This window comes from Alligator sinensis, unplaced genomic scaffold, assembly GCF_000455745.1.
Source record: "Alligator sinensis unplaced genomic scaffold, ASM45574v1 scaffold895_3, whole genome shotgun sequence".
Taxonomy (NCBI): Eukaryota; Metazoa; Chordata; order Crocodylia; family Alligatoridae; genus Alligator; species Alligator sinensis.
Genome location: NW_005842210.1, coordinates 1,394,865 through 1,417,123, shown reverse-complemented (window position 1 = coordinate 1,417,123; position 22,259 = coordinate 1,394,865). Strand labels below are relative to the sequence as shown.

Genomic DNA, 22,259 nt, shown 5'->3' with positions numbered 1-22,259 from the left:
GACGCCCACTGAAGCCCTGATCGTGCAATTTTTTGTTATGAATCTGGTTATGTGTGTATGTATTTGTGCCGGCTATTATTTAATTCGATCCCTGGAGGATGAACTTCTTATGTTAGCTGATTTTGTGTTTACTACAGACTGATTTTGTGTTTACTACAAAGTACAGTGCCCAGACAACTTCAGTTGCTACAGCCTAGATGAGATTTGCAATGCTATCTATCGTGGGCTACCCTAATAAATCACATCATGCCCTGCTCTCCAGCTAATTGATAAGACCCTTCAATGGTGCTGCTTTCAAGAGCACTAACAAGATTTAGCAGTGTTTGTTTTTCACCAGAGAGGCGGAAAATTTTAAAGGGACAGTGGGTGTTCAGCACTGCTCTAGATTCTAGATAACACCATATCTAGATGGCAGAACACTTAAGCATAACCAGGTATAATTGGAAAAAACTGAAGGAAGGGCAATTTTCCTCAGAGAGGAAGAACAGATTTTGTCAGAGGAAAAGTCTTGTCTGAGACTCGGGGGACCAGTGTTCAATATCTGGCTCTGGCACAGACTTCCTGTGTGATCTCAAGCAAATCATTTAAGCAGTCTGTGCCAGTCACTTTAACCAGTCACTCCATAGTTTCATGATTTCATAGTGGTTAGGGTCAGAAGGAACCTAAACAGATCATCAGGTCCAACCCCCTACCCCGGGCAGGAATGGGTGCTGGGGTCATAACACCCCAGCCAAATGTCTGTCCATCCTCCTCTTGAAGACCCTTAAGGTAGGAGAGAACACCACCTCCCTTGGGAGTCCATTCCAGAGCCTGGCAGCCCTAATCATAAAGTAATGTCTCCTAAAGTCCAGCCTGAACCTTGTCTCTAACAATTTGTGGCCATTATTCCTAGTAACCCCAGGTGGTGCCTGGGGGAACTGAGCCTCCCCCAATTCCCTCTGGTCCCCCCTGGTGAGTTTGTAAACGCCTACCAGATCCCCTCTCAGCCTTCCCTTGTGGAGGCTGAATAGATTCAGGCCCTTCAGCCTCTCTTTACTGGATGCAGTACTCCAACTGTGGCCTGACCAACGCCGCATAGAGGGGAACGATCATCTCCCTGGACCTGCTCGTGATGCATCTGTAGATGCACAACAAGGTGCAGTTAGCCTTACTGACCACCTCCTTGCATTGGCAGCTCATGTTCATCCTGGAGTCAACAATGACTGCAAGATCCCTTTTTGCCACCATGTTGACAAGAAGGGTGTTCCCAGTCTATAGGTGTGTTGCTGGTTCCTTCTCTCGAGATGCAGCACCTTGCACTTGTCTGCATTGAATTCCATCCAGTTCTCATCCGCCCACCTGTGTAACCTGTCTAGATCTAGCTGAATTCTGTCCCTCCCCTCCAGCGTGTCCACCTCACCCCACATCTTGGTATCATCAGTGAATTTGGACAGCATGCTTTCCACACCCATATCCAGATCGCTGATAAAGATGTTGAACAGTACAGGCCCCAGGACCGAGCCTTGGGAGACTCCACAGCCCACATCCCTCCAGGTGGAAAATGACCCGTCCACCACCACGCTGGATGCAACCATCTAGCCAATTTGCCACCCATCTGACTGAGTAGGCATCAATGCCAAAGTCACCTAGTTTTTGTAAGAGAATGTGGTGAGAAACGGCGTCAAAGGCCTTCTTAAAGTCCAGGAAGATGACATCCACCTTGACGCCCTCATCCAGGGATTTTGTAACCTGATGGTCCTTAATGGTCAACCTGGACATCATACTTCCTTTCATTCTTTATCTTTAGTTTGTTACCCATTAGGGTAGTGACTACCTTTTACTATAAATGTATACATTGCCTGTTCTCAGTAGGGACCCACAGGCTCCAAAACAATGCAAAATAATAAAGAAAGGTGGCTAACTGAAAATGGCAAATTTTATGGTTTTTCCTATTTTTCTTAATACGGTAATTAAACATAAAAAAATCAGGGCAGTTAAATATTTTCCAGATACAACATGAACAATTATCAATACCAGTACACTTCATATCAGTTCCAGTGAGGGATGATCTGAAGAAGGGTGCCTTGTACCCAAAATCTTGTCTAAATCTCTCCCAACTCAGCAGCTAATCCAATAAAAGGTATTATCCACAAAAATCCTTTTCCCTCACAATTCACAATTTTTTTTTCATAGCCTTAGGAGACACAATCATGTCAAACTGTCAGCCTCCTTAAGGGATCATCCTATAATGCTAAATGTTTGGTTAAAATAATTGAAAATCAAGATTCTTCCATAAGATGATCTGTTTACCAAAGCATCCAGGAGCTCTGTTCCTTTGCTAGTGCTGTACAAACAAAGAATAAGAAGATAGTTTCCTCCTCCATGTATGTAAAGGCAGGACTATATTGCAGACTTCAGGGTACTGTACAGACAGTAAGCCTAAGAACTGACTAGATATCATGACAGAGGAGGTTTTATAGGGAGCTACTCCATAACATAACAGACATCATGGGAGGAAGAACAGAAGTAGTTGCCTGAAAATTTATAAATTGGGCAATGGATCCTAGCATTGGGAGTGGACATTAACTTGTCCATATTGAATGAGAGATGACAGGGGAGGGACAGGCTATTAAGGCCCTTGAAGGAGACAAGTAGTTTCAGTTTGATGTGTGGACAAAGCTGAAGACAACACACAGCCATCATGGCTACTGTGGACAATATACGGACATGTTAACAAATATGTTAATTTGGGTCATGTTCCATGTATCAAGGAGATGAGCATGCAAAAATAATAATACTAGATTGGTCGTACTACACATCAGTGTTTACTATCCTGCTAGACCAGTGGTGGGCAATTCTTTCAGCTGGAGGGCCACTTAACAAGTTTTGGTGAGGTGTTGAGGGCCACACAAAATCTTGCAGAAGATATTATATTAACAAATTATAGATAAAAAAACAAATCATATAGTAAAAATCTAACATCTACTATAACATATTTTAATTCTGTTTCAAAAAATAATTTTTGTCCTGATTTAGGTTGAGTAGTATATATAGAGGTGATTGCATAATAGCTCAAAACAAAGTCTTACTCTTTTATATTGTGTGTTTGGGGAGGGGGAAAGAGGAGGATGGGTGTGGGGTTTGTGAGTGTGTGGGGGTGTGTGTGGAGGGGTAGGCATATGTGCTGAGGGGGCTGCCTGTGTACTAGGTCCCGGGAGCTGGCCAGGGATTGGGGGAGGGCTTGCCTAGCCTGGGTGCAGGTACTCTCCCACCTGAGGCAGCCCATACCATACTCCCGCCTGCACCCATCAGAAAGTACCACCCCACTCCTTGCCCCAGCCAGCGCACACAGCTTTCTGGCAGGGCTGCTCTTAGTGAAGCTGTAGCTGCCCGTGTACTGCTCAGCTCCCCCTGCCTCTAGTGGCAGCCCCTCCTCCTGCCCCTGCTGCACCGCTTTAGGTGGTGTGGAGAGACTGGGTGGATGTGCGCTGGGCAGCCTGCAAGTGGCTGCTCATAGTGCTGGACAGGTGGAGTGGGTGGAAGGCAGCTGGGAGCTGGAGCCCTATGCACTGGGGCAGGAGCCACCCAGCTGCAGCTTCCCCCACTGCCTGGCATGTGTTCCCATGGCTTCCCCACATTACCTGCTGCCAAGAGAGGTATAGCAGGGGCAGAAGGAGGAGCCACTGGAGGTTAGGGGAGCTGAGCAGTACCTGGGCGGCTGCAACCTGGGGCAGTCCATGCTGGGAAGCTGTGCACGCTGGCTGGGGCGGGTGTCTGGTGGGTGCAGGGAGGGGGCTGCCCTGGGTGGGAGCAGGTGTGGTTCAGCCCCATGCAAAGCATCACACAGGTAGCCAGGCCAGATACAATAAATTGATGGGTGCCTGTCCACAGGATGGATCCAATCAGCTGGTGGGCTGGATTTGACCTACGGAATGGATTTTGCCCACCACTATGCTAGGCCCACATATTTTTCTCAACTAAGAGAAGGTCATTTTTTTCATTTATTACTGTTTCCTCATGGAAACTTCAGAAACCTAGAAACAGTTTATAATCCACTGGGCACCTATACATGTAACAGAGCTCTATTAGCATGCATCGGAGCAGACTTGATTGAGTCTGCTGGAGCATGCTAATTAGTGTGCTCCAACAGCCTCCACATCACGGGTATTCAGCATCCCCGAGTTTCAAAATGGCAAGAAGGATGCTTTTACCAAAGCTTGTTGAATGAGCTTTGGTTAAAGTGCCCCCACTGCCATTTTGAAGCGTGGGACAAAGAATATGTGGACAGTGATGTTGTAGGCACTTTCATTAAAGCGGCTCTCTGAACTGCTCTAATTAAAGCACCCCCCACCTTACAACCCAGAGCACGTGTATAGACACCCATTATCTCTAAAAGTCTCCATAGCTTGTAATTTGTCATCCATAAGTAGCAAGAACAGTTTTAGTAACAAAGAGTCCATAAGTGTAATTGATGGCCCAAATAACATGTTTTGGCAGAGGCTTATAAAGAAGATTATAAGATCTAGTATCCAGTGTTCTACCTTGATTTGAATAGGCTTGTATTCCTTTCACAACAGGGTGTATACATATTCAAGATTATATATTTTAATATATTCTTTGTCGTATAATTAAATGTGACTTTTGGAGAGATACCAGTGCAGCTCCTGTTTGGGTGCTCCAGTATACGTCATAGTAGAAAACATTGTGCTAGGTGCTCATTACTGACTAGGACATGGGGTTTCATCCACTTATTGTGAGTTGTAAAGTATCCTACAACAAATAGCTCCGATGCCACTCTCAGTTAATTATTGTAGCCATTAGTATTTGCGGTCTTGGTTTTTGTGTTTGTGAACATTTCCCTAGAGTTCCTGGGGCACACAAAAAAAAAGTATAGTTACATTCAGTCTTGTAATAGTAATAGTTTTGGCTGTGAAAAACACAACAGCTTCATAGTTCCTTAAAGGTAATGTTTCTGCATATCCCTAGACAGAGGACAGTTTTAACAAACCTTCACAATCAACTGTGTTCACAAAATGCACAGCACATCCATGCCAGGTCTTCATTAGGATAATTTGTTTTCTAAAAGCAGCTTAAGCAAAAATATCTGCTCAGATTTATATTTCTATTTTATTGTGTGAAATTCTAAAATGGAAAAGAAATTTTACTTTTGAAGTGAAAACAATCACACTATTTCATTAGCCTGAAATATCTCAGATGGAGACAGCAATAAAAATAGATATCTCTTAGAAATGAGCACAGCAGCAAAAATTATGTTATATAGTAAGAGTTCAGGAGGACTCCGGCAAATAACCTACTTTTTCAATGGAGAAAAGGCAAGATGAATATTGGGTTGGTTGGTACAAGCGGCTAGGGAAACTCTTATAAGGCCACCTTTGCCTCATGCATTTTATATACTGCTGAACTCCTAATCCCAATGCTTTATAAGAAACTGTCATATATCAAAGAGGGAAAAGGCAGTACAAAAGACACATGGAATGAATTTACTAATTGTTTCCTCAACAGAAAATTTTTCCTTGAGCACTTACGATAGAATTCCCCTTGTGAGCTAAATATGTTTTTATTTCTCTGAAAACACATCAGGCAAAGTTCCATTCACATGCTGATGACTCAGCATTTCTCTGCCATTTAACTTGTGTCGAGACCTCACTTGTGATGGGAAAGCCACATGAATGTCCCTTTCCCCAACTCTATTTCAGGTCTCTATTAAGTATCCAAAGAAGTGAATGGGAACACACATATTGACTTCAGTGGGCATCACATTAACCTACTTATACATTTATTTGTTTCTAAGAAAAGGTACAAAGGAAATTAAATGACAGAAGAAATTGCAGCATAAAGGACCACTAGGCAAAAAAAAAATTGCATCCTGAAAAAAAAAATGTTAACAGCCTGCTGGAAGGGAACCTATGAAGATAAGATCCTATGAAGACAGACTGAGGGACCTGAATCTCTTCAGCCTCTACAAGAAATGGCTGAGAGGTGATCTCGTGGCTACCTACAAATTCATCGGGGGGATCAGCAGGGAATAGGGGATATTCCGTTTACCAGGGCGCCCCTTGAGGTTACTAGAAACAACGGCCATAAACTGAAGAAGAGATTGAGATTTAAATCAGGAAGAAATTATTTACGGTGAGGGTTGCCAAAACATGTAATGGACTTTCAAGGGAGGTGGTGCTTTCCCCTACCTTGGAGGTGTTCGAGAGGAGGTTAGACAAGCACATGGCTGGGGTCACTTGACCCCAGCGCTCTTTCCTGCTCAGAGCAGGGGGTCAGACTCAATGATCTAATATAGGCTCGTCCAACATGCGGCCCGCCAAGCCATTTTATCTGGCCTACAGTGGCGGTGACAGTACCGCTGCCGCTGCCCCCATGAAGCGCAGAGCCACAGTGGCGGGGCCACCACGGAGTGCGAAGCCGCGGTGGAGCGCAGAACCGCAGCGGTGGCAGCGTGGCCGCCGTGGAGCCACAGTGGCAGGAGTGGACCATGGAGCCGCGGCGGCGGCGGTGAAGCGCAGAGACACAGCGGTGGAATGCGGAGCTGTGGTGGCGGCGGCAGTGATGGTAGGGCCGCCGCGGAGCACAGAGCTGCTGCAGCAGCGGCGACAGAGCACTGAGCCGCAGCGGCGGGGCAGCAACGAGGCGGGCAGGGCTGGCCCACAGGTCCCAGCCGGCAGCGAGGGAAGGGGAGCTGCTCACCCCCGCGGGGCCCAGCTCATCAGTGAGCCGGGTCCTGCCGCAGCTGCTCTGAGGGCTGCGTGGAGCGGGGCTGCCCCAGCCGTGCCTGATTGGACGAGCTGGGGACGGGCTACTCCCCTTGCCCCCAGCATGTGGCCGGGGGAGCTGCAGCATGGCCTGCGCCCTGCCCGCATGCGTGATGGACGGAGGCAGGAGGTAAGTTCCCGCACGGAGCTGGGGGCGCCTCGGGGCCAGCCGGGGTGGATGGAGGCACGGGGTAAGTTCTCATGTGGAGCTGGGGGCGCCTCGGGGCCAGCCAGGGTGGACGGAGGCACGGGGTAAGTTCCCGTGTGGAGCTGGAGGCGCCTCGTGGCCGGGCCGGGGCGGATTGAGGAACAGGGTAAGTTCCTGTGCAGAGCTGGGGGCACCTCGGGACCGGGCCGGGGCGGACAGAGGCATGGGGTAAGTTCCCGTGCGGAGCTGGGGGCGCCTCGTGGCCGGGCCAGGGCGGATTGAGGCATGGGGTAAGTTCCTGTGCAGAGCTGGGGGCACCCCGGGGCCGGGCCGGGGTACACGGAGGCATGGGGTAAGTTCCTGTGTGCAGCTAGCGGTGCCTCGGTGCCAGGTTGGGGCGGTTGGGGCTGTGTGTGTGTGCGTGCATGCATGCATGTGCATGTGTGTGTGCTTCCCAGCACACATGTGTTGCAGCAGACAGAGCCAAAGCAGCAACACATGTGTGCTGGGAAGCACACACACATGCACATGCATGCATGCACGCACACACACACAGCCCCAACCTCCCAGCTCCCAGATTCCCATCAATCTGGTACTTTTGCTTAAATTTTCTCCAGTGGCTGGAACACTGAGATAGCCTATAAAATCTGGGTCTGTCTCAGCCAATCCAGGATATATGGTCACCCTACGTATAAATAGTCTAGATTATTTTTATTGATTTTTTTTTTTTTTTAATGATACACTAATTCCTATTGAATTTCAGAAATTGGGTGGGCTAAGGGACAACATACTCAGACATTTTCAGTTCTTTCTCCTTTCTTTTTCATTTTCTCCTGTCTTTTTCATTAGGTACATTCCTATCTTTTAATGCCACCATCTCTTTTGGTTCAGATACTCAGAGTTGCCAAATCTCATGATAGTGGTGGAAAATTTTTGGCTGGAGCTAAAGCCAGTGAGAAGCTACAGCCCTCTAACAGATTTTAGCAAGGGAAATCACTTTTGTTGATTGCTTGCCCATTTCTCCAGCTCCTGCACAGAGGAGCTGATTGGGACTGTTCAAGAAGGAGGCGTGTCAAAGGTCATGTGATGTCACTTCCTGTGAGGTCTTTGTATATGGCTTGCCGGCCCACTGGATGATAGAAAGTTCGTGATCCAGCCCCACATTCAAAAAGGTTGGACACCCCTGATCTAATAGGTCCCTTCTGACTTTAGAAATCTATGAGAAATCCATGACATCTATGAATATTAAGGGCTCATAATGATAATTCCTACATATCTAAACGTTTTGGCACTTCTGGTAGTAATGATTTTGTGGCATTTCTTAGAACCAACTTGTTGGTGACAACATTTAAAGACCAGGAGATGAATCTGAATGAAAAAGATATTGAAATACAAGGAACAATATTTCACCAGCTTTTGTAGATTTGCATGTGGCTTTTGATTATATCACTAAGTTCCTATTGTTAAAGTTTAAATTCTTCTGATGCACTTAGCTTTAGCTGTACAGCGCACACTGACATTCTGAGGTATCATTAGAAAGATTTTAATGAAATGTTAAAAAGAAAAGCTATTCCCTCTAGGCAGGCTGAGTCAGGAATGACACTTCTTCAACCCTCTGTGTGAAATTCTCTAAGTCCACCAAAAGCCTGATGCTGTACAACAGCACACTTCAATTCTCCCTCCATTTTGAGCATGCTAAAAATAAGAGCAACATCATAAACCAATTTTAACTAATATAATAAACCTAAATGCATGCTACCTCAGTAAATGAAATGTAAAATTAATTGTGCTGCAAAAGAGGAAAGCCTAGTGAAAAGAATTTACTGTAGTAGTAAGCGGTGAGCAGTCTGTATGCCCTCAAGCTTCACTGAAAACATTATTACTTACATGTCATGAAGGCTGGTTTCAGAAAGCAGACTTTTTCAATATGACATTCATAATTTATTAACAGGCAAACACAAAAACCAGCCAGGCAAAACTCAGTCCCACTGAAGTTAACTTCACATGATTAAAACAAGTAAGATTTGGTCTCCTATTTGCAAAAGTGATTGAAAGGGAGGGTGCATACGGGCACTTGGAGCATTGACAAAACAAATAGGCACCTACAGAAAATGCACAAAAGGAGCTATTTCCTGAAATAAAATCAACTGCCATTTTCTCAGAATTGCCAAACATTAACCCAAAGAGCTAAAGCCTTAACGTGCTGTTAGGCAGATCATAGTAACTTTGTAAAAATGCCATTCATTATGTCAGCTTTTACATGCCCTTGAATCTCAGCCATGTACTTTACTGACCAAAACAAGATTTTAATATAGTCAGCAATATACAGCCAGCGCAACTACTGAAGAATGAACTGATTTCTATATTCTATTTTATGCATCAGTTACAATATTGTCAGTAACAGTAAGTCCTGATTACAGAATCTTTATTATTGGCAATTGTGTTAAAAAGTCAGAAAGTACAGTCAGTGGGAGTTTGTAAGATGGTTGCTGGGAAAATGAACAAACTAAATATGGAAATCCTTAGGACGGGATGAATCTGGGCTCCTTCCTTTTTGGATGCCTGAACACAGATACAATTTAAAGCCATCAACGTAGGATTACAATGAAAGGGATGAGGAATGACTGACTGGTTGAGGGCAAGACCCTGAGGATACGGAGACAAATTTGTTCCAGGCTCTTGGAGGGATATGCAAAGCATGGGTTTGTATAAATAGGTAGAAGGGCCTGAGAATTCTGCAGCAAAAACAACCAATTTAATCAACGTGTTAACATCCACTGAATGTCATGACAAGCACAAGTGTAAGCTGCATCTCAGAGATGCAGGGAGATGTTTTGGCAGGAGGTGGTGTTGAGCTGAGGAGCATCGAAGCACCTTTTAAACATACGTTGGCCACATACTCATATTCTGAACACACACAGAACATGGCCATGTTTTTGCTGATGCTGATCTTTTAAACCTCGTGTACACCTTTGTAAATACAGTATTAGCATATACAAAACTGCTGCGCTTAATCTCGCTGTATTATTTTCTCAGTCTGTAAACTGGATTAATACCTACTTCACGTTAACATTTGAGAAGTACTTTGGGATCGCTGGTTGGAAGATGCTAAAGAAGTAAGAAGTGTTGTTATCAACAATGCTTAGCACTACAAGGGTATGCAGTAAGTACAGACATACTTCAACCCTAGCAGCTGTATTATGAATAGCTGTAATAAAGACGTAATCTTTCAACACATTCATTGACGCACACTGAGGTTAAGATCCTGTAAAAATGTAACCATGTAACTACTTAAATGAAATGTCTCATTTACTCTAATGGGCCTACCTATCTAAATACATTTATGCATATTTGAAAATATGCAAAAAAAATAGTGCAACTCAGAATGTAATATGTCATTCAAAGGAGTCCTATGAAACTTAGTTTAGAATGCAAAGTAAAGTTCAAGTGTATCATAAACATTTATGGTTGTCAGAGATGAGGAATGCATGTTACCATAAAACAAAAGCATATAACCTGATATTTCTTTTTTCCTGTCATCCTCTTCCAAAAACCATGGTAACAAAATGATCCACATGCATTTCCTGGATTTAATTCTGGCTGTAAGGCAAAGTCTAGAACTTAGCATGTGGATGGATGAACAAACTATACCTAGTTAAAAGAAAGTGAGGAGGATTTATCAATCATCAGCTGATCCATGGTATGTTCACTCCATCCTGTGGAAAATAGAAGCTATACTACACTAATTTAGCAATTTTATCATTCAAGCTGCCCTGGTCTAGCTTCTAATTAACATGGAACAGAGCAGATATATGGGGCAGTTACCACAAATGAATTTATCCATGGCAACTGCTCTCCACCTCACTTAATTTGATATGATTTGATCATTTATTCACACCTTTAGAAGAACAAGTCCCCATGATTCAAATATAAAAATAAGCCACGCCAATAAAAAGTCAAAATCAACTTGGACAATTAAGCTCCTCAAAGAAAAAGAAGGATCATGTGTGTTACACCATGACTATAAAAAGTTATTCAATGTCTGAAACCCAACACATAAGGTTTAAATAGAAACTAGCCTTTAAAGGCAATACATTCATAACCAGATGCTTAGTATTTTTCTCTTAAATTTGATTCTTAGTATATGGCTCACTTCTCATGTGTTCTTCATTAAGACAGCATTGATTAGTGGCATTCTCTTGATTGCCAATTTACGAAAAAAAGAAGCTTCTTCCTTGTATTCAGTTTCTTCTTAGCTACCTGAAAACCCAACTTTCTTTCCCTTCCAATTTTGACCTTTTCTGTTTGGGAGACATTGATTTTTTTTTTTGTTTAACAGCCTGTGTTTCTAATGGAGCTTGAAATTAACATGGCTTTTTGTTTACCTCCTAATTTGTGCAGCGCCATCATCAGCGTTGTCAGCACAGCCTTGGGAACAGGGGATGTTTACTGTTTCTGTATAACCAGCAGAAGGAGCAGAAGAGCAGATAATGGGGTAGTGGTTTTCGTTTGCTTGTCTGTGTTTTAGACAGACCCTACGTAGAAGATATATTAATGACTTAGGCAATAAGATGGCCTATTTGTCCTTTCTTTTTGTAATTGAACACAATGGGCTCAATCTAGCTCAGGGATACATTTAATTTCTCCGGCATCTGTATCACAGGGAGCAGAAAAAAATGTGTCAACCCAACGTGCCTGAAACTTCCAGTGTGCTAAGAGGACTGGCATTAAGACCCAGCACACTGTGTGTAAAACAAGTACAACTGCCTAGAAAGTAAAGAAATGAAGCAGTTCATCCTCCAGATAGCTGCTCTGGCAAGGTGCCTTGGCTTTACTTAAGGATGGTCTCCAAACCTAGAGCAGCTCAGATAAGCAGTGGTACAAAGACAAGCTCATCTTCTGTTCTGTAGGTGAATGTAATACCAAGTATCCATATATAAAACTTGTATTTTATCTATGCAAAATACAAACTCACCAAAATAGCATAAGTATAAGCCACCACCCAAATGCTTGGAAAGATGCTGCATTCTTTGGCAGAAGCAAATGAATTTGAATACTTACTCCCATTATCACATGCTCCAATAACTGGGTCAAAACGATGCAGTATGCCCAATTAGTATTATAATAGGTCAACATTTGCCCTACGCTACTGCACAGTTAACACAGAGAAAGCCTGTGTTAAGAGCAAGGAGGGAAATCCTACAGATTTCCTACCTACAGCTTTAAATTAGGTGGTCCTAGTTCTGGTCCCTCCCAGCCCTGTATTTCTATGATTCCACGACTGCTCATTATAGTACTTTGCAAATTCTGTCTTTTATACCACCACTGCAATGGCTTCCAAGTATTAAGCTCTTCTGTGAAACAGATACTAACTTCCAAATAACATGCTTTATATGTTCAAATTACCACTGCTGAAGTGCACAAACTTGACTAGATATACGAGGTACAGACACATGATATTTGGTTTCTGTGAAATATATGAAGCAAGGTCCATATTACAAAAGAATCCTGGTATTCGTCTCGAAATGAAATTATTTTCCGCAAACAAGAACCTTACTGAACCATCACCTCAGAAAAGGGAGCTCTGAGTCTGTTCTCATGCCTTTTGCTTAGCATTTTTACCTAGCAACTCTCCTCTGCTGAAGATAAAAGTAAAGCTATTATAGACCGGCACTGGCATCTTTTATCTCTTTCTGGGGAGTGGTGTCTTACTTTAGTATCCTGTAGTGTGTGCCAGGTGGGCCACAAACTGAACCTCCACAAGTATTAAACATCAACAAAATTAAATAGTTTTGTCAGAATCAGAACCACCTCCTTGCCCACAGACCTAAGTACTAAGTCCAGGAACACATCCGGGTCCATCATTTTTCTTAGTATACTTTTAATCGCATGAGTCACTTACTCTTCCAACCCTTGCCGCAAATTCAGTCCTCTCATCTGGCTATAAAATATCCATATTAATTGTTTTTTTTTATATTAGGGATATCCTCCAATTTCTTCCTCTTCAACTTGCTTCTGAAGTGTTAATGGATGCATAACATTTCTGGCAGAAATGAATAAATCCCTTCGTTAACAGCTGTGTTTCGCAAGTACTGATCCTGCGTCTGTTCTAAGACCAGGGATTGTGTTTATTAAACTTCATACTTGAACAGCCCTATCAGCTCTGTTACATCAAAAAAAATACCATATAGTAAACCATATCTTATCTATTTTTTGTACTGGGGGAAAGGGACTTCTCTTCTGTTTTCATACTATTAATCTTGTTAATTGCTGCTAATATATTAGCATTTGTGATTATTTTTTTCCTGTAACGGTCATTAAAATTCAGTTTATTTATTCCCACCCCACCAAAGACACTACCAAAATGAATATACTTTCAGCACAACTTCCTAAATGTTCAGGAAACTAAACAGGTTTGTCTTCTTCTCGACGCAGGAACTCCATGGTTTTTCTTTTGTTCTAACTAGAAATATATTCTGTCCATACCCTTCTCCTCGAGGAGTACCAACGTGATAAGCAGTGGGCTCAGTTCTTTATGGGCTCAGTTTACATTATTCCAAGAACTGCAAGGAAAGAAAGCTGATCTTTAATTTGCCTTTTAATTTAGTTCTTATGAAGTCTGCAAGAACTGGGGACTTACATTTACCATTCAGCTGAAAAAATATGGCAAAAAACAACACACACTTCAATGTGAACCAAACGTGTTCTGGAAATCTCCTCTCTGGAAACAAGTTCAGTAATTGCATTTTGGGGCTATTGAGTTCTTAGGATTTCTGCTGAATGTCAGTTGTCACACTGATCACATTTCAATATGTGAACTTCTCTAATACTGGGAAAAGTGAAAATACTAATTTATAACACTTGTCACCAAAACACTATTTAATATCAAATTTTTGGCCGTTCCTGGTTTGGGCTATATTTAAGTTCCTCATCTGGAGAGCAAGTGAACAGCCCCTTAAAAGCTTCCTGAGAAATAAAGCTCCTCAACATGTTTCTGTTTTAAAATTTAAAACTGCAGATTCTGGTTGATATTTTCTACCAGATTTAAGATTAAAATTTTGAATATAAACTACTTACAGTACGTCACAGGATAAATTCACCTGCAGAGATTAGAAAGAAAGTCTCTCCTCTCCCCTTTCTTTTTCTCCCCTTGTCATATCATGGGCACCATTAAAACTCAACATTTGTCAACTCTTACAAATGCAACAAAAAGACATTTGCCATTTTAAGGTATTTGTGGCTAAAACAAAAGTGCCTGGACTGGTGGATGTGGTGTGTTTAATTATGGTCACTAAAGCATTGCTCGTCTGATTAATTCAAAGGTGGGCAAAATATAGCCTGCGAGCTGGATCTAACTCACTGAGGGAATTCGTTTGGCCCGTGGTCAGGCCTTTGGTCCTGTCCTGCCCAGGAACAGAAGGCAGCCCAGGCTGGGATGCCCGACCGTGCTCGACACCCCTGCCAAGAGAGCAGAGACAGCTGCTGGCTTCCGAGCCAGAGCCCCAGACCAAAGCAGCCACTTCTGCCTGCCTGCCCCAGAGATCGGAGGCAGCATCAGTGCCCGACATGGGCTGTAGGGTGGGACTCGGTACTAGGTGCCTCAGGACAGAAGTCCAGCAGTGACCGGCTGCATTCATGGAGCAGCTGCTCCCAATTGCTCCTACTGTACAGCATCTCAAGTGTGGCCCCCACTGTGCAGTTTCTGCCTGACACTTGCCACCCTATGTGCCCCATGCAGCCCTGCCCTCCCCACGGTTCAGGCCCTCTGCTGCCCCCAAGTTTGGTGGCAGCCCCACTGCCTCCCAAGCCTCAACCCACTGCCAAGCTCTTGCATCCACTCAACCGCTTGTTGCCATGCCAGGCTCCTTCCTGCCATGCCTGGGGCTACAAATGTTGCCCGCTTAGGTCTCTCTCCTGGCACTATTCAGGCTGTGCTAATGCTCAGCTCTGTACAGTACCAGGAGTTGGGGTATCCACACAAAGAGCTGAGCCCCACTGGGACTGCAGAGCTGGCGGGACCACATTGCATTCAACTTGCTCTGGGGCCCTCCAGCTCCTGATGCCTGGTCCCATCAGCCATGAAGACGCTACTTACTGTTTGGATTCTGTGGGACGCCGCCACTTAGCTAGGAATCCCAGCCCTGGCCCCATCTGCCTGTGCTGCTCCCAGATGCCGCTCTCCACCCACCTGCGACCCCATCCTGGCCAACCATGGAGCACAGCCATGATCTGCTGCCCACACACCCCTGCGACAGGCACTGGTTCTGTGGGCAGGGACATGCAGGGCGCAGATCAAATCTCTGCCCTGGGCTCTGGCCCTGTGCTGTCAGGACCCACACAAGAAGGGTGCACAGCTAGGCAGACAAGATGGTGTCATTTAGGGAATTTTGGTGAGCTGTTGCCAGCATGGGGGGGAGGTGGGGGGAGGGTATGACTCAGCCCATGAAAGCTCACCAAAACTCCCTATGTGGCCCAAAGGCCCAAGCAATTGCCCACCCCTGGGTTAACTGGATTCATGGAGTCACTGTTAGAGGCAGAAAACCAGTTGAGATGGACCAACCAATGATCTGACTGAGAATAATTAACCTTGTATGCATCTTCATAATCTCCCCAAGTATCCATAAGAGTCTTTTAGGTTGTGTGGAAGCAACTTCAGGGCTTACACTAATATCCTGATTTAGATGAGCTAGAATATATTCTGGGGAGGGGACTTCTGTAGGTGGATGTGTTTTCAGACTTCAGTAAATTGGCTTGCAACGGTAAATGAATGTATGTCAGAGCAAAGAATAAAGGATCCTAAGGGCACAGTTTTAAAATGATGAGAACATTTAGAGTTCATGTTCTTGTCCATTCCTATTGCAACAATTGTCTTATACATAAATTCATGCATTTGTCTGTTTTCATTTCAATTTTTTGTCAAAGACTGATGTACTAGAATTTTAATGTTATATAATTATATATTCTGTAAATTAAAGCAGCATGGCGTATTGGTTGGGAATAGCACATTTCACACCTCATTACTTCTGCTACAACTCAACCAATGTTAAGCTCTGATTTTTCCTCTTTTCAATATTTTGCATGCATTTCCCTTATATCTTCTTGCTCCTTATGCAGTAGCTTTACTGGCTCTAATGAATCAGTCAAGTTGTTATCTATAACAAGGGCAGCCAACCTGCAACACATGTGCCACAAGTGGCACAGGCAGCCTCTGTGTGGGCACAGGGCAGATGGAGGAGAGGATAGGCAGCACAGCAGCAGATGGGCATGGAGCTTAAAGCAGAGCATCAGATCAGGGAAGAAGCACAGTAGTCAGGAAGCATGGAACAGGGAGCAGAAAGCTGAGCAGCATATTAGGTAAATGAAAGGTATCAGAGTAGCACACAGGAAGGGTGAAGGGCTAATTTATGGCATGCTTGCCAAAAAGACTGGCTCCTATTGGTCTACAGTTAGCAAATATCAACAGTTAATACTGACAAATGTATATGTACCTGAACCCACCTTGGTTACCTTATGGAGAGGAAATGATAGTCAAGCAAAGTTCAGAATGTTTTGACTTTAAATCACTAAAGCTTATAACGCTGAACACCCTAAAATGTGAATTTCCTAGTAGAGAGCTATCTACAAGTAGTTGGGATTAAGATGAGTATTGTGCTAGGAAATGGTTTATTTTTATTTAAATAAATGGGATTATTTAAACTGGATCTTCCCTCCCCAAAATGAAGATTGGTGCTATGTTGCGATGGATAAAAAAGTACTGCCATGTCTGTAGGATCTCTCTGCCTTATTTAACAGTAGTATTACTAGGAATACAAAAAATCTACTCTGCTATTTACACATGGACATCATTATTGCAATTGCACATGCATTTCTTCATGTATAATGAAGACATTTGATATTAAAGTCCAAATCTTATTTTTACTTCTCAGCTACATTTCCATCTTGATTCAGAGGCAGCTTTGGTACTATGCATGTAGCACCAGTAGAGAGGAAAATGGAATAATTTGCTGATTTATACTACAGAAGAAAATTACAGAAAATATTCTAAATTTCTATTATTTGTCCCTGAAAACCTAGAAGACTTGCTGCGTACAGCTTTACAAAATTGGATGAGAGGAACTGAAGGGTTCAACTCTAAACACAAAGCAGGAATTTAAAGGTGTTCTACAATTCTTCAGTTGTATCAATGTGTGGGTCCCGAAAAGTTCAGAAGGGACTTCCATGGAGTTTGTCATCTCTAAGATGCCAGTACAAAGCAGTGGTTGTATTGGTAGGTTATATCTATACAATAGCTATTTATCTGAAAGAAGTGAGTCACTGGTCTTAGTTTCAGTTTCTACTAGTGAACACACACATACCTTGCAAAATTACCACCACAATAGCGCACAGAGATGCAAATACCTCCTCAGCTCTAGATTAGCTGTGAGTCACTCCAGGTAGCAAAGGGAAAACTTCACTGCTGCTATCCCTGCAGTTCTTACTGTGTGAATTGTGCAGTCTTGTCTCCAGGACTGTCAACCTCCACAAGCATTAACACTTTAAAAAAAAAAAGCAATGTGTAAAAAAGTGCACCAATGTTGCCAATAGCCAAACTATAATGGCATCTCAACATACACACTTAAAACTTCTTTGACTCAACTTATCCAGCTCTTCTTCTGAAGGAACTCCTGGTCTTACGTACCGTATTTACTCAAACATAAGACAACGCCCCAATAAGTAGATTTGATATTCGGAAAATGTATAAATTTGTTAGAATATTCCAGGTATGAAATCTAATTATTGGATCTATAAAATCTGCCCCCCTCTCACTGCTACAGCAGGGAAAATATATCTGAGGGGGTCAGGTGGCCCTCTTACCCTCTGCCCCTCACAACTTCTTCCCCCTGAAGCTCCTCCTCACTCTTACTATCAGACCCTTCTCTCCCTGAGCACATAGAAGTGAGGGGCAAATTTCAAAACACTGACTTTTCCTATAGTAATTTGCATATAGGCAAATTACTAGGGGTACCCTTAGATTTAGTTAATCAAGAACTGATGTATGTTACCTTTTTTTAAACTGGTGCAAGTTTTAGCACAACTATTCCATAAAAACACTTTTAAGCAGCACTTTTGCATCCACTTATATATAATACAAACTATGCATTCTATTAGGCCAAAGCCAAAAGTCCATGATTTACCACAGCAACTATGACAGCAGCAGTATCAGAAGCAGCGGAAGCAAAAGTGACAATGACAGGGAATGAATTGACAATGTAAACCCCAAAATCGGGGCTAGGACTAAAAGACTGTGATTGAGTTAGAGAAAGGATGCTGGACGAGTGTGTAGGAGCGTGGGTGCGTTACTTGTAATGGATTTGCAGGCTTTAAATGTGGTTTATGGTGTATGAAGAAAAGCTTATGCTAGCTGCTGTATATATATAACACTCTCTCTCTCTCTCTCTCTCTCTATATATATATATATAAATATATTTTTTCCAAAAAAAAAAGTAGGGTCTCATCACAATGTTTGCCCAATATGGACCATGTATTTGTGCTCAGTGTTAGCTGCATTTAATCAGCTTCATAGTTGGCTTCCATTACTGAGCACATGCTGCTTTTGGCAGCAGTTTAATGATAAGTAATGTATTTAATGAGGTTTGTATGTGAATGTAAGATGAGGATCTTTTCCACCCCTCCATGCTGACTGGGGGAAAAAAGTGTATTCTATTCAAGTAAATACAGTAATATAATAGGATGCACTATACTGACAACAAATGAATACCCCCAAGGAACAGAGTTATGGTATATATTAAATGGGTTCACAAGGTTTTAAATATTTAATGTCTAAAAAGATATGAAATCTTATTAGTACAATAAACTCTGTAAAACTATTCAGTACATTACCATAACTGCAGTGTTAGAGCAACTCCTATTCAAAGAAGTTCCATCTTATTCCACTTACAAAACAAAGGAACATTAAACCCACAGCATTCTAGCCCATTTTTACAGGTGGAACAACTGAGGCAGAGAAGGTTTAAGGTATTTGTCCAGTGTCACCCAAAAAGTCATTAGCAATGCCAGGAATAGAACCCAGATGTCAGGTATCACACAATGTACCCACTAGCACACCGTTCTATAAAGGTACTTTATTCAAAAGCATACATTTTCCTCTCAAACTTGTTTGTTTGTTTTTTTTTTAAAGACCGTTAATTATAGGTCAAATTACGTTCACTTTATTTTTCCATGACTCTTTTTTCCTTTCGAGGATTCCAGTGTTTTTCCTTCCTTCAAAATACCAAATGTTTTTAAAAATCTGCTTTGCTGTAGTTAGCAAAGCAGAAAAGGAGAATTTTTTTGTATTGTTGCTGTCTTTCCACCCAGGAAGTACAACACATATCCAGGTGGAGGATCTTAACATAGGGCAAGTGTGAGTGGGGAAACACTTTCCACGAGTATGAGAGAGAGAAAGGGACAATATAGAAGTACTTCACTGAAGGGCTGGGTATTTTCATGAGAGCAGGAGAGACAAAAGCTTATTGGAGCGGAAGAATGACAACAGTGTCAAACCACATATTGGAAAGAATGAGTAACAACGAAACCATTGGGAAAGGAACAACTGCTTTGTATTGCCAGTAAGACTGCAGCAGTGGGGCTACTGCAGTTTTGCCAATTCTTGCAATTATCACAAGCAAAGTTATTCTGCGTCATTCTGAAAGCTGCAGCTCTGCCAATCATTGGGGGGGGGGGTGCACATTCCCAATTTTCCTTTAAAAAAAAAGATTTTATTTCATATAGTTCAAACACAGAAAAGCTTAAAACCAAGCCCCATGCACATTTGAAAGGCTCCCAGTGCCACAACATTCAGGTTCTTTTAAAACCTTTTGATCTTTGGGGCATGACTCATGAGTTTTAGACATGTGGTCACTGGCAATATTGGACACCTCAACAAGGTGAGGCAAAACCACAGATGTACAAAAACAGCAGTTTTTCAGTTCCTTCTTTGTGAACATCTCACTCATATCCAGAACCACATTTTTTCCTACATAAAGTAGTTGCCAGGGGAAAAATATCATTAAGAGATAGTCCTGCCTATGTTAGAAGCAATAACTCTCAGCTGACACAGTGTCACCAAATAAGTATTTGCAGGACACGAGTCCTATTGCATATGGCAATAATTACATAGAAACTCAGCCTTATAGTTAGCTCAAACCACTGATTTGATACTGGCTTCAGTTATGATGAAACTGTGGTGGTTAATCTGTGTCACACAGGGAAAGAAAGGTCAGAACTGTTTCCACTACCCTAAGAAAATTGTTCCATTAAATTTTCCTTTAATGTAATGTAAAAACAGTTTTCTTTTAGAATTTTATTTACTTTTTCCCCTCTCACAGACCAAACAACATGTCCTAATACACGGGCCTGGGCATGGAGGTATAAATGCCAGTTTAGTTATGGAAGGAAGAGCCTACCGCTTATCCAAGTCAGCTTCTCCTGGGGGCTGTACCTAACAGCAAAGAACTGAGAACTGGTACCAGGGCTGCTACCTGGCTCAAATCTAAGAGGAGGCAGCACCCATGGGCACTTCTGGTCCTTGCACACAGGTCTTTTATGCATCCCAAATATGCTACACGATACCTCACAGAGGTATGTACGTGCTGGGACTGACTTATGGATCTCAAGCCGGTCCAGAGAAGTGATACTCTCCCTCTATGCAACTTTGGTCAGGCCACAGTTGGAGTACTGCGTCCAGTACTGAGCGCCGCACTTCAAAAGGGATGTGGCCAGCTGGAGAGGGTTCAGAGGAGAGCCACCCGCTTGGTGAGAGGGCAGCAGGACAGGCTCTACGAGGAGAGACTGAAGGACCTGAACCTGTTCAGCCTCAGCAAGAAGAGGCTGAGGGGGGACCTGGTGGCTGCCTACAAGCTCATCAGGGGGGATCAACAGCAAATAGGCAGAGCCCTTTTCTCCCCAGCACCACCTGGGGTGACGAGGAACAATGGTCATAAGCTGATGGAGAATAGGTTTAGGTTGGAGATCAGAAGGCAATATGTTACAGTTAGGGTGGCCAAAATCTGAAACCAACTTCCCAGGGAGGTGGTCCTCGCCCCTACCTTGGGCAAATTCAAGAGGAGGTTGGACGATCTCCTGTCTGGGGTCTTGTGAACCCAGCATTCATTCCTGCCTGTGGCAGGGGGGCAGGCTAGATGATCTGTTCAGGTCCCTCCTGACCCTAGCTACTATGAAACTATGGATTTTGGGGTGGTGGAAAGATTAGCAGTGAAAGAGATGGGCTCCATGGATACAAAAGGAATTGACTTGCCAGTGTTGGCAGACTGACACACTGGTACAGAACACATGCACTGCTGTTTCCTTGAGTTTCCTAACCTACCAGAGGAGCTTCTGCTAAATGAAGAGCTGTTACATCGGTCAAAGGGGGTCTTCCTTAATTCTGCTTGCTTGATTCCTTAATTCTGTTTGCTTGATACCATCAGGGGTCTCAGTTTCAATGCAGGGTTTTTCTCTACCTTCTTTGCCTCTTTCTTCTTTCTCCAGAAAGAGTTGGCATGAGAAGGGTTCAGAACATATGACTCCTTGCTTCTGCTGTGAATGACTGGAAGGAGGATGGATTGGGAACATGATTAACCACTCTTGCCTCATTAATCCAGGACATGGATGAACCATATTATCTACCTGAAAAGTTCCTTCCTATGATGGGATGTACATTGTATGCCATAATGGGTCCCTGCAATTCTTTCACTCCCCAGACTCATCATACAGCCAAAGACCCTGGTTGGAATGAATGCCTTGTGTTTTTCCGAAGCTTATCCATTGTTTTGTGGAGGGTCTGGCAATAACCATGAAGTCTGAGAAACAAATACCTAAGTTTCATAGATTTCATTAGGGCTGGAAGGGACCTTGGAAGATCACTGAGTCCAGCCCCCTGCCCCAGGGGTTAGGAAGTCAGCTGGGGTCAAAGGATCCCAGCAAGATAAACGTCCAAATGTCTCTTAAAGGAGTCCAGAGTAGGTGCTTGCACCACCTCAGGGGGGAGCCTGTTCCAGGCCTTGGGGGCTTGGACAGTAAAGAAGTTCTTCCTTATGTCCAACCTGAAACAGTCTTGGAGGAGTTTGTGACCGTTTGACCTTGTCATCCCTTGGGGCGCTCTGGTGAACAGGCGTTCCCCCAGATCCTGATGTACACCCCTTATGTACTTATAGGCAGCCATCAGGTCACCTGAGCCTGCCTTTTTCCAGACTGAAGAGTCCCATGGCTCTCAGCCTCTCATAGTAAGGCCTGTTTTCCTGTCCTCTGATTATGTTCAATTTCTATTAGGAGAGTCCCTGTTTGCCAGGTAAAAATGTTGAAGCTCTTTC

The 22,259-nt window shown here is 43.3% G+C and overlaps 1 protein-coding gene across 1 annotated transcript in view; it reads right to left on the bottom strand.

Annotated features, from left to right (window-relative positions):
• Positions 1 to 22,259, bottom strand: part of SAMD12 (sterile alpha motif domain containing 12) — a 279,773-nt gene that overhangs the window by 76,644 nt on the left and 180,870 nt on the right. Inside the window, exon 6 of the mRNA XM_006026817.2 lies at positions 17,265 to 17,442. Within this exon, the coding sequence (XP_006026879.1) occupies positions 17,384 to 17,442 (59 nt within the window). The 3' untranslated portion in view covers positions 17,265 to 17,383. The remainder of the gene's footprint in view (positions 1 to 17,264; positions 17,443 to 22,259) is intronic.